We start from the raw sequence: 18,664 nt of genomic DNA on the forward strand, positions 1-18,664 counted from the left end.
GGAGCACTTCTTTTTTTTTTTTTTTTTCAATTTTATATATTTTTTATTGATGATTCAACACAGCATTAATACAATATGCCATATTCTCTCATCCATTAAATCATATAATATGAGTATTAGCCTTTGACATTCAACTCCCTCATCAATGGTTTTACATTTATATAACCCCCCTCCCTCCCTACCCTTTCATTCTCTCATTCCTCCATGGCATTCCTAGTATGGAGCACTTCTTTTTCCATTTGGACATAATAAAAGGCAAAAATGCTGGTTTCTTGAAAAATTGAATAGTAAATGTCATTCTTTTAAAATAAGCTTAGCAATAATAATTATATAGAAGGTAGTCTCTTCCTCACAGCCTCTTGGAAAGTGTTTTCACTTTAAAATGATCTGGATTTTGTGTATTTGTCACTTTATGAAAATGGTGGTTTATTTTGTGTCTTGCGCATTCTTTTTAGCAAAACAGGCCTAGTGACAACATCATGGGAAAGGCTTTATTTCTTCACTCAAGGTGGCAATTTGATGTGTCAGCCCCGAGGGGCAGTGGCTGGTGGGCTGATTCTGGACCTGGACAACTCTTCTGTAATGGCAGTGGACTGTGAAGACCGAAGATACTGTTTTCAAATCACCTCATCGACTGGCAAGCAGTATGTGAGCAGGGTTTTTTTTATTGGATAGGAATTTGTTTTTCAGTTGTACCAAGTTTCATTTGTACCAAGTGACCTCTAGTTACAACTCATTTCTATAGCGCTACTATTAGGTATACGCAGCACTGTACACATTATGGGGGAGATTCTGTATATGGCGCCTAAAAAATCAGCGCAGAAATCAGTGGTAAGCGTATTCTATAATTGGTGCCTTGATTTATTTATTTATTTATTTGCTGCAGAGTGCCTAAACCTATACCCCTCCATTTACACCAGTAAAAACATGCATAAATCCCGATGCATAGATTTAGATGCACAAGGTCATGTTCTATAACTATGAGTGTAAATTTCGGAACGCCCGTTTCCCCGCCAGTAACCATACAGGAAGTACCGCCGGGCTACCGCAGCAACCCAGCGGTACTAACGCAGTTCCGCATGCTGCCCCGTTACCGCTGGGTTAACATGGGAGCCCTTACAGCCACCTCAATGGGTGGCGGTAAGGGTTCCCCCCCCCCCCCCCCCCCCCGAAATGGCTGTGCGGCAAGTGCGTTACTTTCCACCCGGTCATTTCCTGCAAGAAAGCAGCTGGTAAAAGGGGGCCTCGGTGCGCATGTAAAACACACACCAGCCCCGGCCCCCTTTCGCCGCAGGCTTGGTAAAAGGGGCCCCATATTGCTTCGTTCCTTTAAATATGTTCATAATCACTTGTGTGGCCAAACTCCCTATGAATTTGTTGGAAAAACCAGGAAAATGGAATTTTGGATTTTCTTTCATTTCTAGACCTTGCCCTGCCTTATCAGGAGCACTGCTGACCAACGACAAACCATCCTTTCACATAGGGTTACCATATATCCGGATGAGGACATGTCCGGGCAACCGGGCGGGTTTTGCCAATCTGCCCATTTGTCACGATTTCTGGAACAACGGGCAGGCCCGCCAGCCTGTCCGTTTGTACAGAAATCCGGACAAACGGGCAGATTGCTAGCCTCCCCTCCCCTTACTACTGCCCTGGTGGTCTAGTGACCTCTTCCGCCTTCAGGGCAGGAAAGAGCCCCCTCTTTCCTGCCCGGAGCGTTGCCCCGCATGCATCCTTCCTGTTCGTGATCTCGGCGCCGATTCAAAATGGCCGCCGAGAGTTGAAGTCTCGCGAGGTCACTTCAACTCTCGGTGGCCATTTTGAATCGGCGCCGAGATCACGAACAGGAAGGATGCATGCGGGGCAACGCTCCGGGCAGGAAAGAGGGGGCTCTTTCCTGCCCCGAAGAGGTCACTAGACCACCAGGGCAGTAGTAAGGGGAGGGGTAGTGACTAGGTGTGTGACGGGGGAGGGGAAAATGTGACGGGGCGGACCAAGGATGTGAAGGGGGTGGGGCATATGTCCTCCTTTTTGGGGGACAAAATATGGTAACCTTACTTTCACAGCCCACACGTCTGCTTACTACCCTAAGGATTCCTAAGTTGGGATGCCTTAATATCTCAATACTGACTACTGGAAGAATGGGTAAAGAGTTGCTTCTTATCATAGAGCCTATTCAGTGTCCATTTGTACCCTGTGATCTGCATTTTTTTTTTTGTTACATTTGTACCCCGCGCTTTCCCACTCATGGCAGGCTCAATGCGGCTTACATGGGGCAATGGAGGGTTAAGTGACTTGCCCAGAGTCACAAGGAGCTGCCTGTGCCTGAAGTGGGAATCGAACTCAGTTCCTCAGTTCCCCAGGACCAAAGTCCACCACCCTAACCACTAGGCCACTCCTCCACTCCATTTGGAAAGTTCTGCCAGTCTGACTTCCCAACTGTGGCCTGTTGACCACACAACTGCTTTTTATGATCACTTTCCTTTGCACAAATATGTCAGATTGGGAAGATTTTATGTTAGAGTTTATCATTTTCTTTGCCAACAAGCAGAGGATACGCAGGCACATTTGGTCCTCTGGACGGCTTTGATGTTCAGCGTTCTCCCCCAGCTCAAGGCACCACTTCTTTACAGTCCCCTGAGCACGCTTGGGAGTTGCTTGAAGCCCCTCCTCTCTTTCTTCAGTCTTTTTACTCCTCTGGTTCATGCAAATGCTCCTGTTCGCCTCTCTTTCTTTTGTTCTGTTAGCACTAAAAAATAAAAAGGAAAGAGAGAGGTATAAGAAGTTTAATTTAATGTTTATGATGTCAGCACTAAGTCCAAATTCCCATTCAGGACCATCTGAACTTTCAGAAGATTAAAAAAAAAAAAAAAGTTTGGAGAAGTTCCTGCAAGGAAAGTCTATAGTCCATTATTAAAATGGACTTGGGAAACTCCATTGATTATTCCTGGGATAAGATTTATAAAATCTGTTTTTATCCTTTTGGGACCTTGCCAGGTACTTGTGATCTGAATTGGCCACTGATGGAAACAGAATACTGGGCTAGATGGACCTTTGGTCTGACCCGGTAAGGCAATGCTTATGTTCTTAATTGCTTTTGAGTCAAGAGGCATGGTCTCTCTTGCGGCAGGACAAAATGTCTTTTGGATGAAACACTATCTGGAAACAAAAAATGCCTAGCTGTTTAGGTGCAAATATCACACCATTGGCTGCATAGACTAAATGAGCTTGCGGTTCATCTAACAGACCCCGCTCCTCCACCCCAACTTCACTGAGGCACACTATCCCATTTTCAGAGAGCCTGAAATGATAAAAAGCATACTGAGAAAATGTTTAATACCACATCAAAGGTACAGCCAGAGTCAGTCGGCACAGCTTGCAGCTGTCCTGAAGCAGGGCCGCCGAGAGGGGGGAACAGGGGGGACAAAATTCCCGGGGCCCGGGCCTCCAAGGGGGCCCGGCGCCGCAGTCCCACCCGCCACCGGGCCCCTTCCACCCGAACCTCCGCCAGCAGAAGTGCTGTCTTCTGTTCTGACTCCGGCGTGCACGGCCCACACAGACGCGCTCCTCTCAGCTGATCTTCGCTGTACTCTGCAGGGCTTCTGTGCGTCTGACGTGCAGGACGTCAGACGCACAGAAGCCCTGCAGAGTACAGCGAAAATCAGCTGAGAGGAGCGCGTCTGTGTGGGCCGTGCACGCCGGAGTCAGAAGACAGCACTTCTGCTGGCGGTGGTTCGGATGGAAGGGACCTGGCCCGGTGGCGGAGGCGGGTGGCCCTGCCCTGAAGTGGCCCTGTCCTGAAGTCTGTTTTAAAAAAACAATCTGTTCAATTAGCGTCAACATTCCACGAGTCAGATTCCAGAACTTCCGGTAAGAAATTCTTCTTCTTGGAGGAAACTCTCCTCCCTCTAAGCGTTCTGTTTCTATAAGCAACTCCTGTTATACAGATATGTCTGTGCCTAGTGTCTGCCCACCCACCGCAAAATGTAGGAAATCAAAATGCAGCAATTCCCATGTTAACAGAGATTCTTAAAGGAAGGTTCAGCTTGTTACCTAGTACCTGGTTCCGATGAACATCAAATGACATCCCAGGGTCCATCTCTTGATGCTTCACAGCAGGAGGATTGTTAGGAAGACACTTTATACCCCAGGGTTTTATCTACTTCATCAACAACTGTGCTTAAACCCAGTCCTGCTTTTTGACTACCCCCTAGTGGGGGGAGAATTAAGTTTTGTGGGAAGGCATGGTATTCCATCACCAAAGACGTGGGTTCTCGGAATAGTATACCAGAGTTCTATCAAAGATAGCAAAAATCTCAAACACATTCTCGTGCTGCTGAGGATTTGGAGACCCTTATCCTTAATGGAGAGGTGATAAAAGTTCTACCCTTGCAAAGGGGCCAGGTGTTCTACTCCTAGGAGGTCTCTGGCTTATTTTAAATCTGAGATCTCGATCTTATTATTAAGACAGAGAGATTCAAAATACGCATCCTGGCTACCGTCTTATCATTCTCAATCAACGTGGATGGCTGACTTTGCTGGATCTCAAGGATGCTTGCATGCATGTTCCTATTCACCCGAGTCACTGGAAGTTCCTCCAGCTTACCTTCCTCGAACAGCACTATCATTATCAGAGCTCCCATTTGGCCTTTCATCATCACCCAAAGTGTTTACAAAATGTCTAGCAGTGTTGACAGCCCATCTGCACAGACAGAGACTCTCTATCCTGGATGTTTGGCTTGTGTGTCAGAACCCACAATATTTGCAGTACTGCACACATTGCAGAGGACCATTCACTCTAAAGAAATCTAGGTTTCTTCATCAATATACAAAAATCCATATTAGAGCCAACTCAGTGAGTACCTTCATAGGAGCAGTCTTAGATACAGTACAAGCAAAGCTTTACTTCTCCAGGAACATCAGTGTACCATTTCTTCCTGTTGCAACAATCTCTGCAAATTTGGATTGACTTTAGCTCACACCGTCCTCACACTGCTAGGTCACATTTGCCAGATTGCACATGAGGCCTTTGCAATGGTGCCTGAAGTTTCATTGGAACCAGCATCTGGATCCTTTACAAAAGAGAATTCCTCTCACACTTGCTATTAAATATGCTCTATCTTCAAAGAGGTTGTTCATTTCAACCTCAGATATCACAGATTAATCTATCTATAGACACCTCTTTGTGGACTTGGGGAGCACATCTTCTCTCTTCATACTCAGGGTTTCTGGAATATTCAAGAGTAATTCCTTTACATAAATCATCTGGCACTTCAAGCCATTTTTATGCCCATACTGTACAAAAGTTTTGACAATGGGCGTAGGGAAAGACCATTCTGATTTGCACGGACAATCAAGTAGCTATGTTCTATATGAACAAGGCAGAACAGCATCTTTTTGCCTTTGTCAAGAAGCCAGGAAGATTTAGCATCTAGTTCTTTTCTAACAGACCTCTCTTCACATCCCTACCTTCCAGGAAAACACAACCATTTAGCAGACACCCTTAGCCGGTCTCTATATCTTCACTTGTGGTCCCTAAACCTAGTGGTCACGCACTATCTGTTCCTCAAATTGGGGACTTCTGAACATGGACTTATTTGCTTTTCAGGACAGCAAGAAAGGTCATCTCTTCTGTTCCATAAAGCCAGATCTCATGGCTTATGGTGTGTTTGCCATCTCCTGGAAAACTGGTCTCTTCTAACATTTCCACTCTTTACTGTTATATCTTGAGTTCTGCAGAAGATAGAAACAAAGACAAAATTTTCTTAATTGCCCTATGTTGGCCAAGACAAAAATGATATCCTGTTCTGTACTCATTAGTTCTGGAACCACCAATTATATCTGGGAACCCAGACAACTTTGTTGACTCAGCAGAACGGATGACTTCTCCATCCCAACCTTCTTTTTCTCTATCTGACTGCATGGATGTTGAAAGTCAATATCTTGTTTTCCACTTTCACTAGAATTTAAGGAGATCATCGTAGCTGCAAGAAAACTTTCTACAAAATAATCCTACAGTGCGAAGCAGTAAGAGATGTTTTTTTATTGCAGTTCTCCATATAAAATTAATCCAACTTCCTACCTAGTTCCAGATGTTCTTACGTATCTCCCCCACTTGTCTAATTCTGATCTTAAAACAACTTCTGTGAGACTTCATCTTCTTGCTGTATCAACTTACTATGGCGAAGTGGATCATAAACCAATATTGCTGCATCCGCTAATTTCTCGCTTCATAAAAACTTCATCAACCTCTATCTACCCTTCAAGCACTAGCATGGATATAAAATCTCAACATTGTTTTTGTGAAATTGCTTGAACCATCATTTGAGCTGTTGTCAGAAGCCACAATCCAGTATCTCACCTGGAAGACTGATTTTTGTGACCATAACTTCAGCAAAAAAGATATAGTAGAATTAGAAAAGGTACAGAGAAGGGCGACGAAAATGATAAAGGGGATGGGATGACTTCCCTATGAGGAAAGGCTGAAGCGGCTAGGGCTCTTCAGCTTGGAGAAAAGACGGCTGAGGGGAGATATGATAGTGGTCTATAAAATAATGAGAGAGTGGAACGGGTAGATGTGAATCGTTTGTTTACTCTTTCCAAAAATACTAGGACTAGAGGGCATGCGATGAAGCTACAAATTAGTAAATTTAAAACAAATCAGAGAAAATATTTCTTCACTCAACGTGTAATTAAACTCTGGAAGTCATTGCCAGAGAATGTGGTAAAAGCAGTTAGCTTAGTGGGGTTTAAAAAAGGTTTGGATGGCTTCCTAAAAGAAAAGTCCATAAGCCATTGTTACAATGGACTTGGGAAAATCCACTGCTTATTTCTGGGATAAGCAGCATAAAATGTATTGAACTTTTTCGGGATCTTGCCAGGTATTTGTGACCTGGATTGGCCACTGTTGGAAACAGGATGCTGGGCTTGATGGAGCTTTGGTCTGTCCCAGTGTGGCAATGGTTATGTACTTACGTACTTAGTGAATTATTCCCCATATGCTCAATTTCGACATAACAAGGTGATTGTACATATTACACAACAATATAAATGTTCATATTGGACATAACCTACTCTTCCCCTTGACCCCCAATATGTCTATCAACTCTGATCATTAGTCTGTCATAACTTCACTTTGTAATTGTTCATGCCAGTATTGGCGACTGCCACTACTGCACTATGTAAGCCGCATTGAGCCTGCAAGTAGGTGGGAAAATGTGGGATACAAATGCGACAAATAAATATTTCCAATTCCTTTCAAAGGTAGTTTTGGAATTCCATCTTAATCTATAGTGCTGCTAGCACTCTTCCCTAAACCTCACTCCACTGAAGCAGAGGAAATGCTGCGAAGCAGTAGGAAATGCAGAGCTCTGTTATACCACCTTCAATGGACGTCTACCTTTTGTCAGTGTTCTCAACTATTTGTAGCACTTAACCCTAACAAACCAGGATTACCAGTCTCCGCACATACGTTATCTCACTGTCTGTCAGATTATTTTATTTCGTAACCCTGAATCCAATATTTCAGCTTCTGACAACATAGCAGCACATTCCCTCTGGTTGAAAGCAATTTCCATAGCAAGTCTTTGTTCTGTCTCCATTGCTGCGGCTTGGTCTTCAGTTCATACATTTATGAAGTATATTATTTTTTGATTTTTCCTCACAGCAAAATAGGACCTTCAGTCAGTCCATACTGAGAAATGTTTTGCACTTTTGAAATCATCTTCTCCGCTTGCTTTTATAAATTGTCAGATCACAGACTTCTGTAGTTAAATCCGGTGCTTCTCAGCTGTAGAGTCATCAGCAAGTGTGCCTGCATATCACACGAAAGCCTTACCTACGCTTGGAATTAGACTGAAGAGAGTGAGAGAGAGGTGGGGGCTTTGAGGGAGGAAGGCGGGAGCTCTCGCGCATGCTCAGGGGGACTGCAAACAAAGCAGTTCCCTGAGATAGGGGAGGGCACCAAGCATTGGAACCATCTGGAGGACGTCACCAGCAAGTGTGGTGGCATTCCCCTGCTGCCTACAGAAAATCCCTGTTATTTATTTATTTATAGCATTTATACCCCGCTCTTTCCCGCTTGGTAGCAGGTTCAGTGCGGCTTACAATGTATGTGTACAAAGTATCACAGAGATAGCACAATGTATGGGTACAAAGTATCTTAGAGGTAATACAATGTATAGGTAAAAAGTATCATAAAGATAATACAATTGTATAGAGGACAAGAGGAAGAAATGTGGGGGGAAGGATTGAGGCATGTTTTGTTAGTGGTGTGGATTAGGGTCGTAACTTAAGTTGGGTCGTTAGGATAGGCTTGTTTGAAGAGGTGTGTTTTCAGCAGCTTTCGGAAGCATAGATGTTTATTTGTTGTTGGATGAATCTTGGTATGGCGTTCCAGAGTTGGCTGCCTATAACGGAGAAGTTGGATGCATAGTAGGTTTTGTATTTGAGACCTTTGCAATTAGGTAAATACAGGTAAGCAACTATACTTTTCATTTGAGACCTCTGGTTAAACTATCTGGAAGGTGTTTTTTTGTGAGTGTAGATTGCAGTTGTCTTCGCAAACCTGTTCTGTCTATTTATGTACAAATATGTTAATTTTAGGAACATTATCCTGCAGGCAGAGGGCAAAAGAGAATGTGAGGAGGTAACTACTTTATTATTTCTACTTTGATTTATTTGTCTTTGAATAGTCTGAGATTTTGGTCATCCTTTTTTTTTTCATGTTCTTTACAGTGGATTTGTACAATCAACAATATTTCCAGGCAGATCTATCTGACTGATAACCCAGAGGTAAATTGTTTTTTTTTTTTTCTGCCTTCATGTCATTCTGAGATGGTTGGGTCCAGAGCACAGAGACCATTTTTTAATTGCTTTGCTTTTTTCCAGGCAGTTGCTATCAAATTAAACCAGACAGCCCTACAAGCAGTGACTCCCGTAACCAGCTTTGGAAAAAAACATGGGACCATACTGCCAAGGTATAGCTTTTACAGTTATTATAAACATGATCGATACCCTTTCATCTCTAGGAGCAATCATATTGGATCAAACCAAAGGTCCACCTAGCGCAGCATGATGGCTGTCACCAAACAGTGGGTGCTGTTCAGACATGCATAAGAAACAGGATAGTCTCTTGTCAGACCCTGGATTGTTTTTTTTTTTTAGTTGGGTATTTTTTGCTTTCCTGTCATGGCTTGAAGATTCACTGAACTGTGTGTGACATTCCTGCCAACTATTACATTGTTCATTTTTACTTGCTATGTTCGTATATATACACTGTCACAGCACGCGGTTTGGAAATGCCTACAAATCAACAAATCTACTGGTCATCGCCACATTTTATGGACTATTATTTGAGAAATGCTAAGTAGTAGTAGTAGTATTCACAATGTCACTATTGTAGAGTTATTGTTATTCAAATATGGTATTAAGATGAATGATTAATCAGCAGCAATAATCTTATAGTTACTACAGCATTAGCCCTACAAGCCACATGTTGACTTGTAGGGCAGCCAGTTATATGATACCTTCTTAAAAATGGTGCGGGTTCAGTAGCACCAGTGGTGTAGCTACGTGGGTCTGAGGGGGCCTGGGCCCCCATAGATTTGGCCCTGGCCCCCCTGCCGATGATCCCCTTGGACCCCCCTCCCGCCGCCAACTCTCCCCCGCCATTGCTGCCCGCCCCGCCGCCACATCAGATACTTTTTTTGCTGGCGGGGGTCCCCGAACCCCGCCAGCTGAAGAGAGGCTTCTTCAGCGCCGGAGTAGCGCCTTCGTTCAACGAAGTTCCGGCGATCAGCTGTTTCGACGCCTTACGTCCTGCACCATACATGTAGCCCCGTGCAGGACGTAAGGCGTCGAAACAGCTGATCACACCAGGAACTTCGTTGAACGAAGGCGCTATTCCGGCGCTGAAGAAGACTCTCTTCAGCTGGCGGGGTTCAGGGACCCCCGCCAGGAAAAAAGGTATCTGATGCGACGGCGGGGGAGAGTTGGTGGCAGGAGGGGGGGGGGGTTCAAGGGGATCGTCGGCAGGCCGGCAGGGGGGTCCAATGTGGAGGCAGCAGTGGCGGTGGCTCGGGGGGGGGGGGGGCGGCTAAACAGTGCCTCCCCACTTCGGGCTCTGGCCCTCACTACCCAAAATATCAAATGCCTTACAAGCTGCTGTTCCTAACTCCCTTGCTTTTTTGTACATTAGTCATAATCCAAAGTCTGTGGAACCAGAGAACACCAAGACCGTTATCAGGGAACCATTGGACCCACCAGATTCTGCACAATTAATTGTACCAGGAACCCCAATTCAGTTTGACATTGTGCTTCCCGCTTCTGAATTTATGGATTACAACCGAGGTGGCAGGTACAAGAGGTTTCTTGTGGGGATATGGTGGTTGTGTTTTTGCTTTCTGAGTTTTTTTTTTTTTTTTTTTTACCTGGATGTTTTCTTCTGGGATTTCAGCTTAATCAGGACTGGCCTCTACTGGGATTTCACTACCCTGTGTCATCCTTTATAGCTACTCAAGATATCCTGTTTAAGATTCCCACAACAGTCCTTAGCCCTCCAGAACCCAGTTTACATGCATACTAAGTCTGGCCACTAGGTGTTATCATTGTGCAGCTGCTGGTACTCCCTTCCTGTCTTCCCCTCTTAGAATACTCTGCTGAAGCATCCTCAGCCCTGTTAAGCTTGGAGAAATAGGCACTGGACTCAGGCTGAACCAGGATCTCCTGTATGACAGTGTAGCAATTCCACTGCTGTGCAGTTCTGCTGAACTTATGTGCTGTAAATGTTTTTTTGATGATTTTATTACAAGATTGTCTTAAAATTTTATTTTAAAATATATCATCCAGGCGAACAAATCCATTTGGAGAAACAGAAGATAGTAATAGATCGGATGAGGAAGGTAAACATTTTATTTATAGGTGATTTGAAATGTTGTACAGAAATACCAATAGAATTCAAACAGATGTAGTAAATGAGGACTTGTCTGGTTATGTACTACACCCATTATCTGGCATTTGGTCATATGGGGTCAATTCTATAACTGGGCGCCTTTATTTAGACACTCCAAGGGCATTCAGTAGAAGCCTGTTCCATAAAGGAACCTAGGCACCCAGGTTCCATTATAGGAAACTAGTAAAAAAGACCCGTTTCTGACACAAATGAAACAAGGGCTAGCAAGGTTTTCCTCGGAGTGTGTATGTTTGAGAGAGTGTATGTGAGAGTGACTGTGTGTGTGTGTGAGAGAGAGAGAGTGAATGTGCGAGTGTGTGTGAGAGAGAGAGAGAGAGTGAATGTGCGAGTGTGTGTGTGTGTGAGAGAGAGTGAGTGAGTCTGGGTGCCAGTGTGTCTGAGAGAGAGAGAGTGTGTGCAAGTGCATATGTGAGAGACAGTGTGAGAGAGAGAGAGTGTGTTTCACACAGATAGAGAGTGTGTGTGAGAGACAGACTGTGAGACTGAGTGTATGAGACCAAGAGAGTGTTTGAGTGACTGTGTGACACATAGAGAGTGAATGTGATACAGTGTGAGAGAGTGTGTGTGAGAGAGAGAAAGACATTAACTGTGTGAGAGAGAGAGAGAGTGTGTGTGTGTGTGACAGCGATACCCCCCCCCCCCCCCTCTGGTGTCAGGCCCCCCTTTCTCTCTCTGGTGTCTGAGCGTTACTGTGCAGGACGCTGAGCTCAGTGACAAATATCAGTCTGTTCCTTACTTAGCACTTGTTGTTTTATTGTAAGTACACATCTGGTAGGATCCCATGTAAAGAACCCAACCCTTTTTCTCCCTGTTTTCCAGGGTCACTTTTGCAGCAGGTGTTTGTCGTCCGTTTCTTGGGATCTATGGCTGTCCAGTCGGATAGTAGCAGCGTGGTGATCTTTGAGGCCATGAGACAAGTTCTGGCTGCTCGTGCCATTCATAATATCTTCCGTACAACCGAGACCCATCTGATGATAACTAGCAAAAGCTTGAGGTACAGTGCCGTTTCTGCCTTGCCTTGCCTAGCCATTCCTTCTGTAAAGCAACATTTTTTTTTTTTTGATTTATTTGTAATTTTAATGAATTTTACAAGATACACTTGTACAGAAAAGGAGTATTATCATACCATACAAGAGAATATTTTATAAAGAAAATCTATTAAATGATAATTACTGCTAAAGTCCACAATTATAGGCAAGGCACAATTCAAAAATTGGTTAACATAGGAAAAAATGAGTAGAACATGTTCCCACTTATCCTATCACGGAGTAGATACTAATGGAGGAAGCACAAGAGAGTTTACGGCTGGTTCTTGTCTGGAGTCCAGGAATTTTGCTAACTGATCACTCTCAAAGAAAACATATTTAATTGATTGAAATTTAACAACACATTTGCAAGGAAAATTAAGCCAGAAAATTCCCCCCTGTGACAATACACGATCACGAAGTTTCAAAAAAGACTGACGTCTTTTCTGAGTTTGTCTAGCAATATCAGGAAATACTTTGACTTTGCAATTCAGAAAAACTTCATGTCTATGTTTAAAGAAAGTTTTCAAGATCCAGTCCCGATCCGGCTGTAGAACAAAGTCTATAATTAATGTAGCAGGTTGTACTCCACATAGTTCATCTTCAATTGTTTGTGATAAATTCAAATTTAGCTCCTCAAATGGGGTTTCCATAGATGGTTTTATGCGCTCACTTGGTTTCTTAACATAGGGAGCCAAATAATAAATCCTTGCTACAGGTGGAAACAATTGTTCAGTAATTTTTAATACTTCAGAAAGATATCTTTTGAATGTTATTAAAGGAGCCACTGCTGGAACTTTAGGAAAATTTATAAATCTCAATGTTTTCATCCTTTGTAAATTTTCTAAAGTTTCTATTTTCCTCTGTAAGTATACATTTTCTTTTATTAAAGTTATTTGACTCTCTTTAATTTGATTTGTTTCAAGTATAATTGTTTGTTCAAAAGTTTTAGATTGTTCCAACTGTTTTTCCAAGTCTGCTATTTTAGCTTGATTTGATTGAGTAACTTTAACTATTGGAGATAGTTTCTGGGTTAAAGAATCTTCTAAACATTCCAAAGCATCCCAAATTTTTTCTAGGGTTATTTTCTCCGGTTTTTTAGGAAATAATTTCAATGTTACCTCTTCCTGAGCTCCTTTCTCAGAGCCAGTCTTGCTCTCCTGTGATTCAACTCCTGCTCCTTCGGTATTCTCAGCAGTAACCAGCAGCACTGCTGCACTCGGCGTTCTGCTAGCAGAGTCTGCCCCTGCTCCCAGATCAGACATCTCATCGGGTCTAGTCAATCCAGGGCTCTGGTCTGCCAGCATTGCCGGCATCGAAGGAGGACTCCGTTCCTCTGGGCTCAGAGTGGTCTCTCCCTCAGGCAGGTAGGTCGGTTCTCCTCTCATCGATCCCTCCTGCAGCAAGGGTTGTTGCCCAGTCAATTCTACTCTGGGAACAGTGAAATGGTCCATCGGTCCCAATTCCTGTCTTGCAGAGGGAGCAGGGTAAGCCCTCTGTTTGCCCCGTCTCTTGGGCATGGAAATGTATTTTTTAAGGAAAAAAAAAAACAGCAAGAGGGAGTTGAGTGAGGAGCTGTTTCACACACGTCCTATTCAGACGCCATCTTGCCTGCTTGTAAAGCAGCATTTAAAGCATAGGTTCGTAAAACGATATCCATGCTGAAATGTTTCTACATGGGCAGTGCATACCCCTAAGGTTTTGTCTGTGTCATTTTTAGCATGTACACCAAGCTAAACCTTGTTTTCCAGTTTCTTACTAATCTCTAAGGTCTCAAAGGGGGCTCCTGCTCCCTGAGCAGATCTGCAGTATAGCCCAATGAAGGTCTGAGACCAATCTGGAGACGAGAAACTTGGAAGATATAGAGGTGATCTCTTATTTTAAAGACCTTTATTATATATGTAAAGGTTGTGTAATGCTAAGCAGTGGTGCTTGTGTCTGGGTACTTCCAAGGTAGCAAACATTCGATTGTGCCTAAATGCTGTAGGTTATTAACTTGCACTACAGTTTATGATGGGGATTGCACATGGCAGGAGCTTGTAAGATATAGGTAGAACTGTCCAGATTTCACTTTTTATTTGCTAATTCATGCTGCTGCTGCTGCTTTTTGTCCTGCTTTTAAAAACACAGCTTGGATGCATTCCGTTTGTGTTGTCGGAAACAGCTGGAACCTTTTTAACATTGCTTTTGACTCGTAACCACTTGTAACCTCCTCTCCTCCTTCCTGTACACATTAATTGATTTGATTTGCTTACTTTATTTTTTGTCTATTAGATTGTAAGCTCTTTGAGCAGGGACTGTCTTTCTTCTATGTTTGTGCAGCGCTGCGTACGCCTTGTAGCGCTTTAGAAATGCTAAATAGTAGTAGTAGTAACCTGCTGTTATACTCACTGATGGAACCAAGAATGCTCCCAAAGTATTTCCTGGAGTCCACTAGACAATGGTTACATCTGATGTGAAACCAGGTTTTCAAGTCCAGACTTAAAGCCCACCTCTTTACCACTGCTTTTGACTCCTAACCACTACTCACTTGCCCTGTCCTTTTATCCTCACCTCTTTATTCCCTTACCCTTAATTGTTCTGTCTGTTTACCTGTCTTATCTAGATTGTAAGCTCTTTGAGCAGGGACTGTCTTTTTTGTGTATGGTGTACAGCGCTGCGTATGCCTTGTAGCGCTATAGAAGTGATTAGTAGTAGTAGTAGTAATAATGTAGAAGCCTGCCCTTGCAGATCAGGAACGCGGCCGTGCAGGCTTCTGTTTCTGTGAGTCAGACTCACAGAAACAGAAGCCTGCGTGGCTGCGTTGCTGATCTGCAAGGGCAGGCTTCTAGATGGAATGTTGCTAGTGGAGGAGTAGCCTAGTGGTTAGTGCAGTGGAACATGGGATGTTGTTACTATTTGAGATTCTGGAATGTTGCTATTACTTGAGATTCTACATGGAATGTTGCTACTATTTGAGATTCTACATGGAATGTTGCTATTCCACTAGCAACATTCCATATTTAGATTGTGAGCTCTTTGAGCAGGGACTGTCTTTTTTGTGTATGGTGTACAGCGCTGCGTATGCCTTGTAGCGCTATAGAAATGATAAGTAGTAGTAGTAGGTTACTATCTTGTATATTTGGGTTAAGAAAACAAGACTTTTTTCAGTTTCTCTAAGAAATTGTCAGGAAGAGATTTAGGGGTCTCATTTTCAAAATAAAAAACCATCATAAGGTGGCAGATGGGCATTTTTCTCTCAAAAACATCCAAGTTGTGATTTTCAACACTCCAGTTTTAGACATTTTTCTCCACAGTTCGTCCAAATTTCACGAGGGCATGTTTTGGGACATGGGTGGCACCAAAAGATTGATATTTTTCTGCAATAATGGAACAAATGAAAACATCTAAGGCCAAAATTAAAACCTGTTTCAGTCATGAATAAATTACCAAAAGGTACCCAAAATGACCAAATGACTACTAGAGCATAATCCCCTTTTAACTCCTTCAGTGGTCACAGACCCCCCTCCCACCTCCCTAAGATGTGACAGTACATACTAGACTCTACGACAGCTTCAGATATGATAGCCATTCTTGTTAGAGTACCAGGCAGATCCCAGGAGTAGCCTAGTGGTCGATGCAGTGGACTGTAGAGAAGGGGGACCCAGACCCATATCCCACACTAACTGGTACACTTCTGGTGGAATGTGTGAGCCCTCCAAAAACCACTAAATACCTGCTGTACCTGAAAGCTTGAGAGCTATTGTAGTGGTGTTAGAGTGAGGTACAGCAGGTTTTCCTCTGTTCCTGGAGGGCTCACCATACAGTATAAGGGGGTTATGGTGAGGTGTGTACCTGGGACTTTTTATTTGACGTTCACTGCAGTTCCCAGTAGGCTGCCCCACTGCTCTACTGGGATGTCTGTTTGACCAGTCTACTAAGAATGATGGCCCCCCAGCAGGGGCGTATCTGGACTCTGGCGGTAGGGGGGGCCAGAGCCAGAGGGAGGGGGCACATTTTAGCCCCCCCCCCCCCGGCGCCACAGATCCCCCCCGCCATTTCCGGACCCCCCCCCCCTCGCCACCAATGACACTCTTCCACCCCCTCCCGCCGCCGCCAACCCTCCCCCGCTGCTGTCACTTACCTTTGCTGGCGGGGGACCCCAACCCCCCGCCAGCCGAGGTCCTCTCTTCCATGCAGGCTGCAAATTGCAACGCTTCCTGCACTTCTGAGTCTGACGTCCTGCACGTACAACGCGCAGGACGTCAGACTGAGTTCCAAATTCTGAGTCTGACGTCCTGCACGTTGTACGTGCAGGACGTCAGACTCAGAAGAACAGGAAGCGTTGCAACTTGCATCCTGCACGGAAGAGAGGACTTCGGCTGGCGGGGGCTTGGGGTCCCCCGCCAGCAAAGATCGGCGACGGGTTGGTGGCGGGCGGGCGGGACGGAGGGGGAGGTGGATAGGGTCTGTGGTAGGGGGGTCCAGGGCGAATTCTGCGGGGGCCCAGGCCCCTGTGGCCCCACGCCCCTGTGGCCCCACGCCGATACGCCCCTGCCCCCCAGACATCCCAATGGCTGGTTTTTGGGCGTTTTTCTCTTAGACATTTTATTTTCCAAAATTGTCCCAAAAGAAAAATGCACTGAGCACAGAATATCTAGAAAATGACTATTTTCAACCCCCCCCCCCCCCCCCCCAAAAAAAAAAATAGATGTTTTTCAGGTTTGAAAATGACTATACCACTTGTTTTTGGACATTTTTAACAATAGTGGATCAAAACCTGCTGCACTTAACCATTAGGCCATTTTTCCACTCCAAAGACAAAAGACCACCCCATAACTAACTTGATAGCAAAGTGCAAGAAATTGCTTCTTTTTTCTGGCAGGTTATTTCCTGATGTTACCAAAAATATGTGGGGGTTATAATTTATATTGTAGAACCTATAGAGACTAGATGATAATAATGTATGTTTGTGAAAGTATCCAAGGATGCCTACAGCTTCGACTCATCCCTCTCCGTCTCTGCGCATATCCAGCAGATAGCCAAGACCTGTCGCTTCTTTCTCTTTAACGTCAGCAAAATTCGCCCTTTCCTCTCTGAGCACACCACCCGTACTCTCATCCACGCTCTCATTACCTCTCGCCTTGACTACTGCAACCTACTCCTTACTGGCCTCCCACTTAGCCATCTATCCCCCCTTCAATCTGTTCAGAACTCTGTTGCACGTCTTATATTCTGCTTGAACTGATATACTCATATCACCCCTCTTCTCAGGTCACTTCACCGGCTTCCAATCAGATACCGCATATGGTTCAAGCTTCTCCTTCTTACCTACAAATGCACTCAGTCTGCAGCCCCTCATTACCTCTCTACCCTCATTTCCCCTTACTTTCCCACCTGTAACCTCCGCTCACAGGACAAATCCCTCCTCTCAGTACCCTTCTCCACCACCGCCAACTCCAGGCTCCGCTCATTCTGCCTCGCCTCACCCTATGCTTGGAATAAACTTCCTGAGCCCCCTCCCTACCCATCTTCAAATCCTTGCTCAAAGCCCACTTCTTCAATGTTGCTTTTGGCACCTAACCTTTATATCTTTCAGGAAATCTAAACTGCCCCTATTTAACTGACTGTACATTTGTCCTTTAGATTGTAAGCTCCTTTGAGCAGGGACTGTCCTTCTATGTTAAATTGTACAGCGCTGCGTAACCCTAGTAGCGCTTTAGAAATGTCAAGTAGTAGTAGAGCTCTTGCATTATTGATTGAGAGATAGTATGCTTTGGCAATAGTCAGAATACTTTCCTTTAAAACATGTGAGCATTCCACTAAGTGGTTCTTAAAACATTTAATCCCTGAAAAGCATTGAATTCTTAGGAAAACTGATAACTTTCTAGTTCTTAGTTCTAGGAATTCTGAATACTTTCATAGAACCATACCCTGCTTGAAACCCTACTTTGCTCTTGCATGTTATCCCCACATAGATACAGTTTCAACATTTTAAGTGGTTTAGATTCGTCTTTGCAAATTCCCTGTCTTATCCCAAATGTCTTTATTCTTAAGGCAAACTTTCTTTTTAAAAACAGTGCTTCATAAAAAGTTCCATTTCACATAGTGATGCAGCGGTTAATGTCGGTAGTAGCCCTCCTGCTTGTGCTGATAAGCCATCCCCTGAGGCCTCGAAGTGCAGCTCAAGATAAGAGGACATGACAGCAGAGTTACATGGTGGTGTCAGAGGCTCATCATCAGGGTTGTAGTTATCAACATGGGCTAAAGACGTGTTATTTTAGCACAGGTCCCATTTTATGCAATGAGAACTATTTACTAATAACGGGGGTTAACAGTGAAGTGAAATAACACATCTTAACAGTATCCCACGTTGATAACTTTCCTCCTCGGTCTCAAAGATGCACAGCTCTCAGGTTTCCTTCTCTTAGTGCAGGAGCTCTCCAGATTCCCCCACTTTTTCTTTGCATATTAAGCTCCTTCTCCTCAAGTTCACCTTGGCACCACCTCAGAGCTTGCCCCAGAAGAGATGTCTCTCCTTTCCTGAAACCGAGCCAATGGCACACTGAATCCCCAGAGCTGAGAAAAGACCGTAACCATCCATCCAGGGTTTGACAACCAGTAAGCCCACACAGTCCCAAGAAGCATCTGAGTAACCTTCCATAGTGACCAAATGTCAAATAAGGAG

The 18,664-nt window shown here is 44.2% G+C and overlaps 1 protein-coding gene across 1 annotated transcript in view; it reads left to right on the forward strand.

Moving 5' to 3' along the window:
- Positions 1-18,664, forward strand: part of APPL2 (adaptor protein, phosphotyrosine interacting with PH domain and leucine zipper 2) — a 96,133-nt gene that overhangs the window by 66,565 nt on the left and 10,904 nt on the right. The window contains exons 11-17 of the mRNA XM_030214153.1: positions 456-644; positions 8,605-8,647; positions 8,737-8,793; positions 8,890-8,978; positions 10,199-10,357; positions 10,849-10,901; positions 11,792-11,966. Coding sequence (XP_030070013.1) covers positions 456-644; positions 8,605-8,647; positions 8,737-8,793; positions 8,890-8,978; positions 10,199-10,357; positions 10,849-10,901; positions 11,792-11,966 — 765 coding nt within the window. The remainder of the gene's footprint in view (positions 1-455; positions 645-8,604; positions 8,648-8,736; positions 8,794-8,889; positions 8,979-10,198; positions 10,358-10,848; positions 10,902-11,791; positions 11,967-18,664) is intronic.

This window comes from Microcaecilia unicolor, chromosome 9 (genome assembly GCF_901765095.1).
Source record: "Microcaecilia unicolor chromosome 9, aMicUni1.1, whole genome shotgun sequence".
NCBI classification, from domain to species: Eukaryota; Metazoa; Chordata; class Amphibia; order Gymnophiona; family Siphonopidae; genus Microcaecilia; species Microcaecilia unicolor.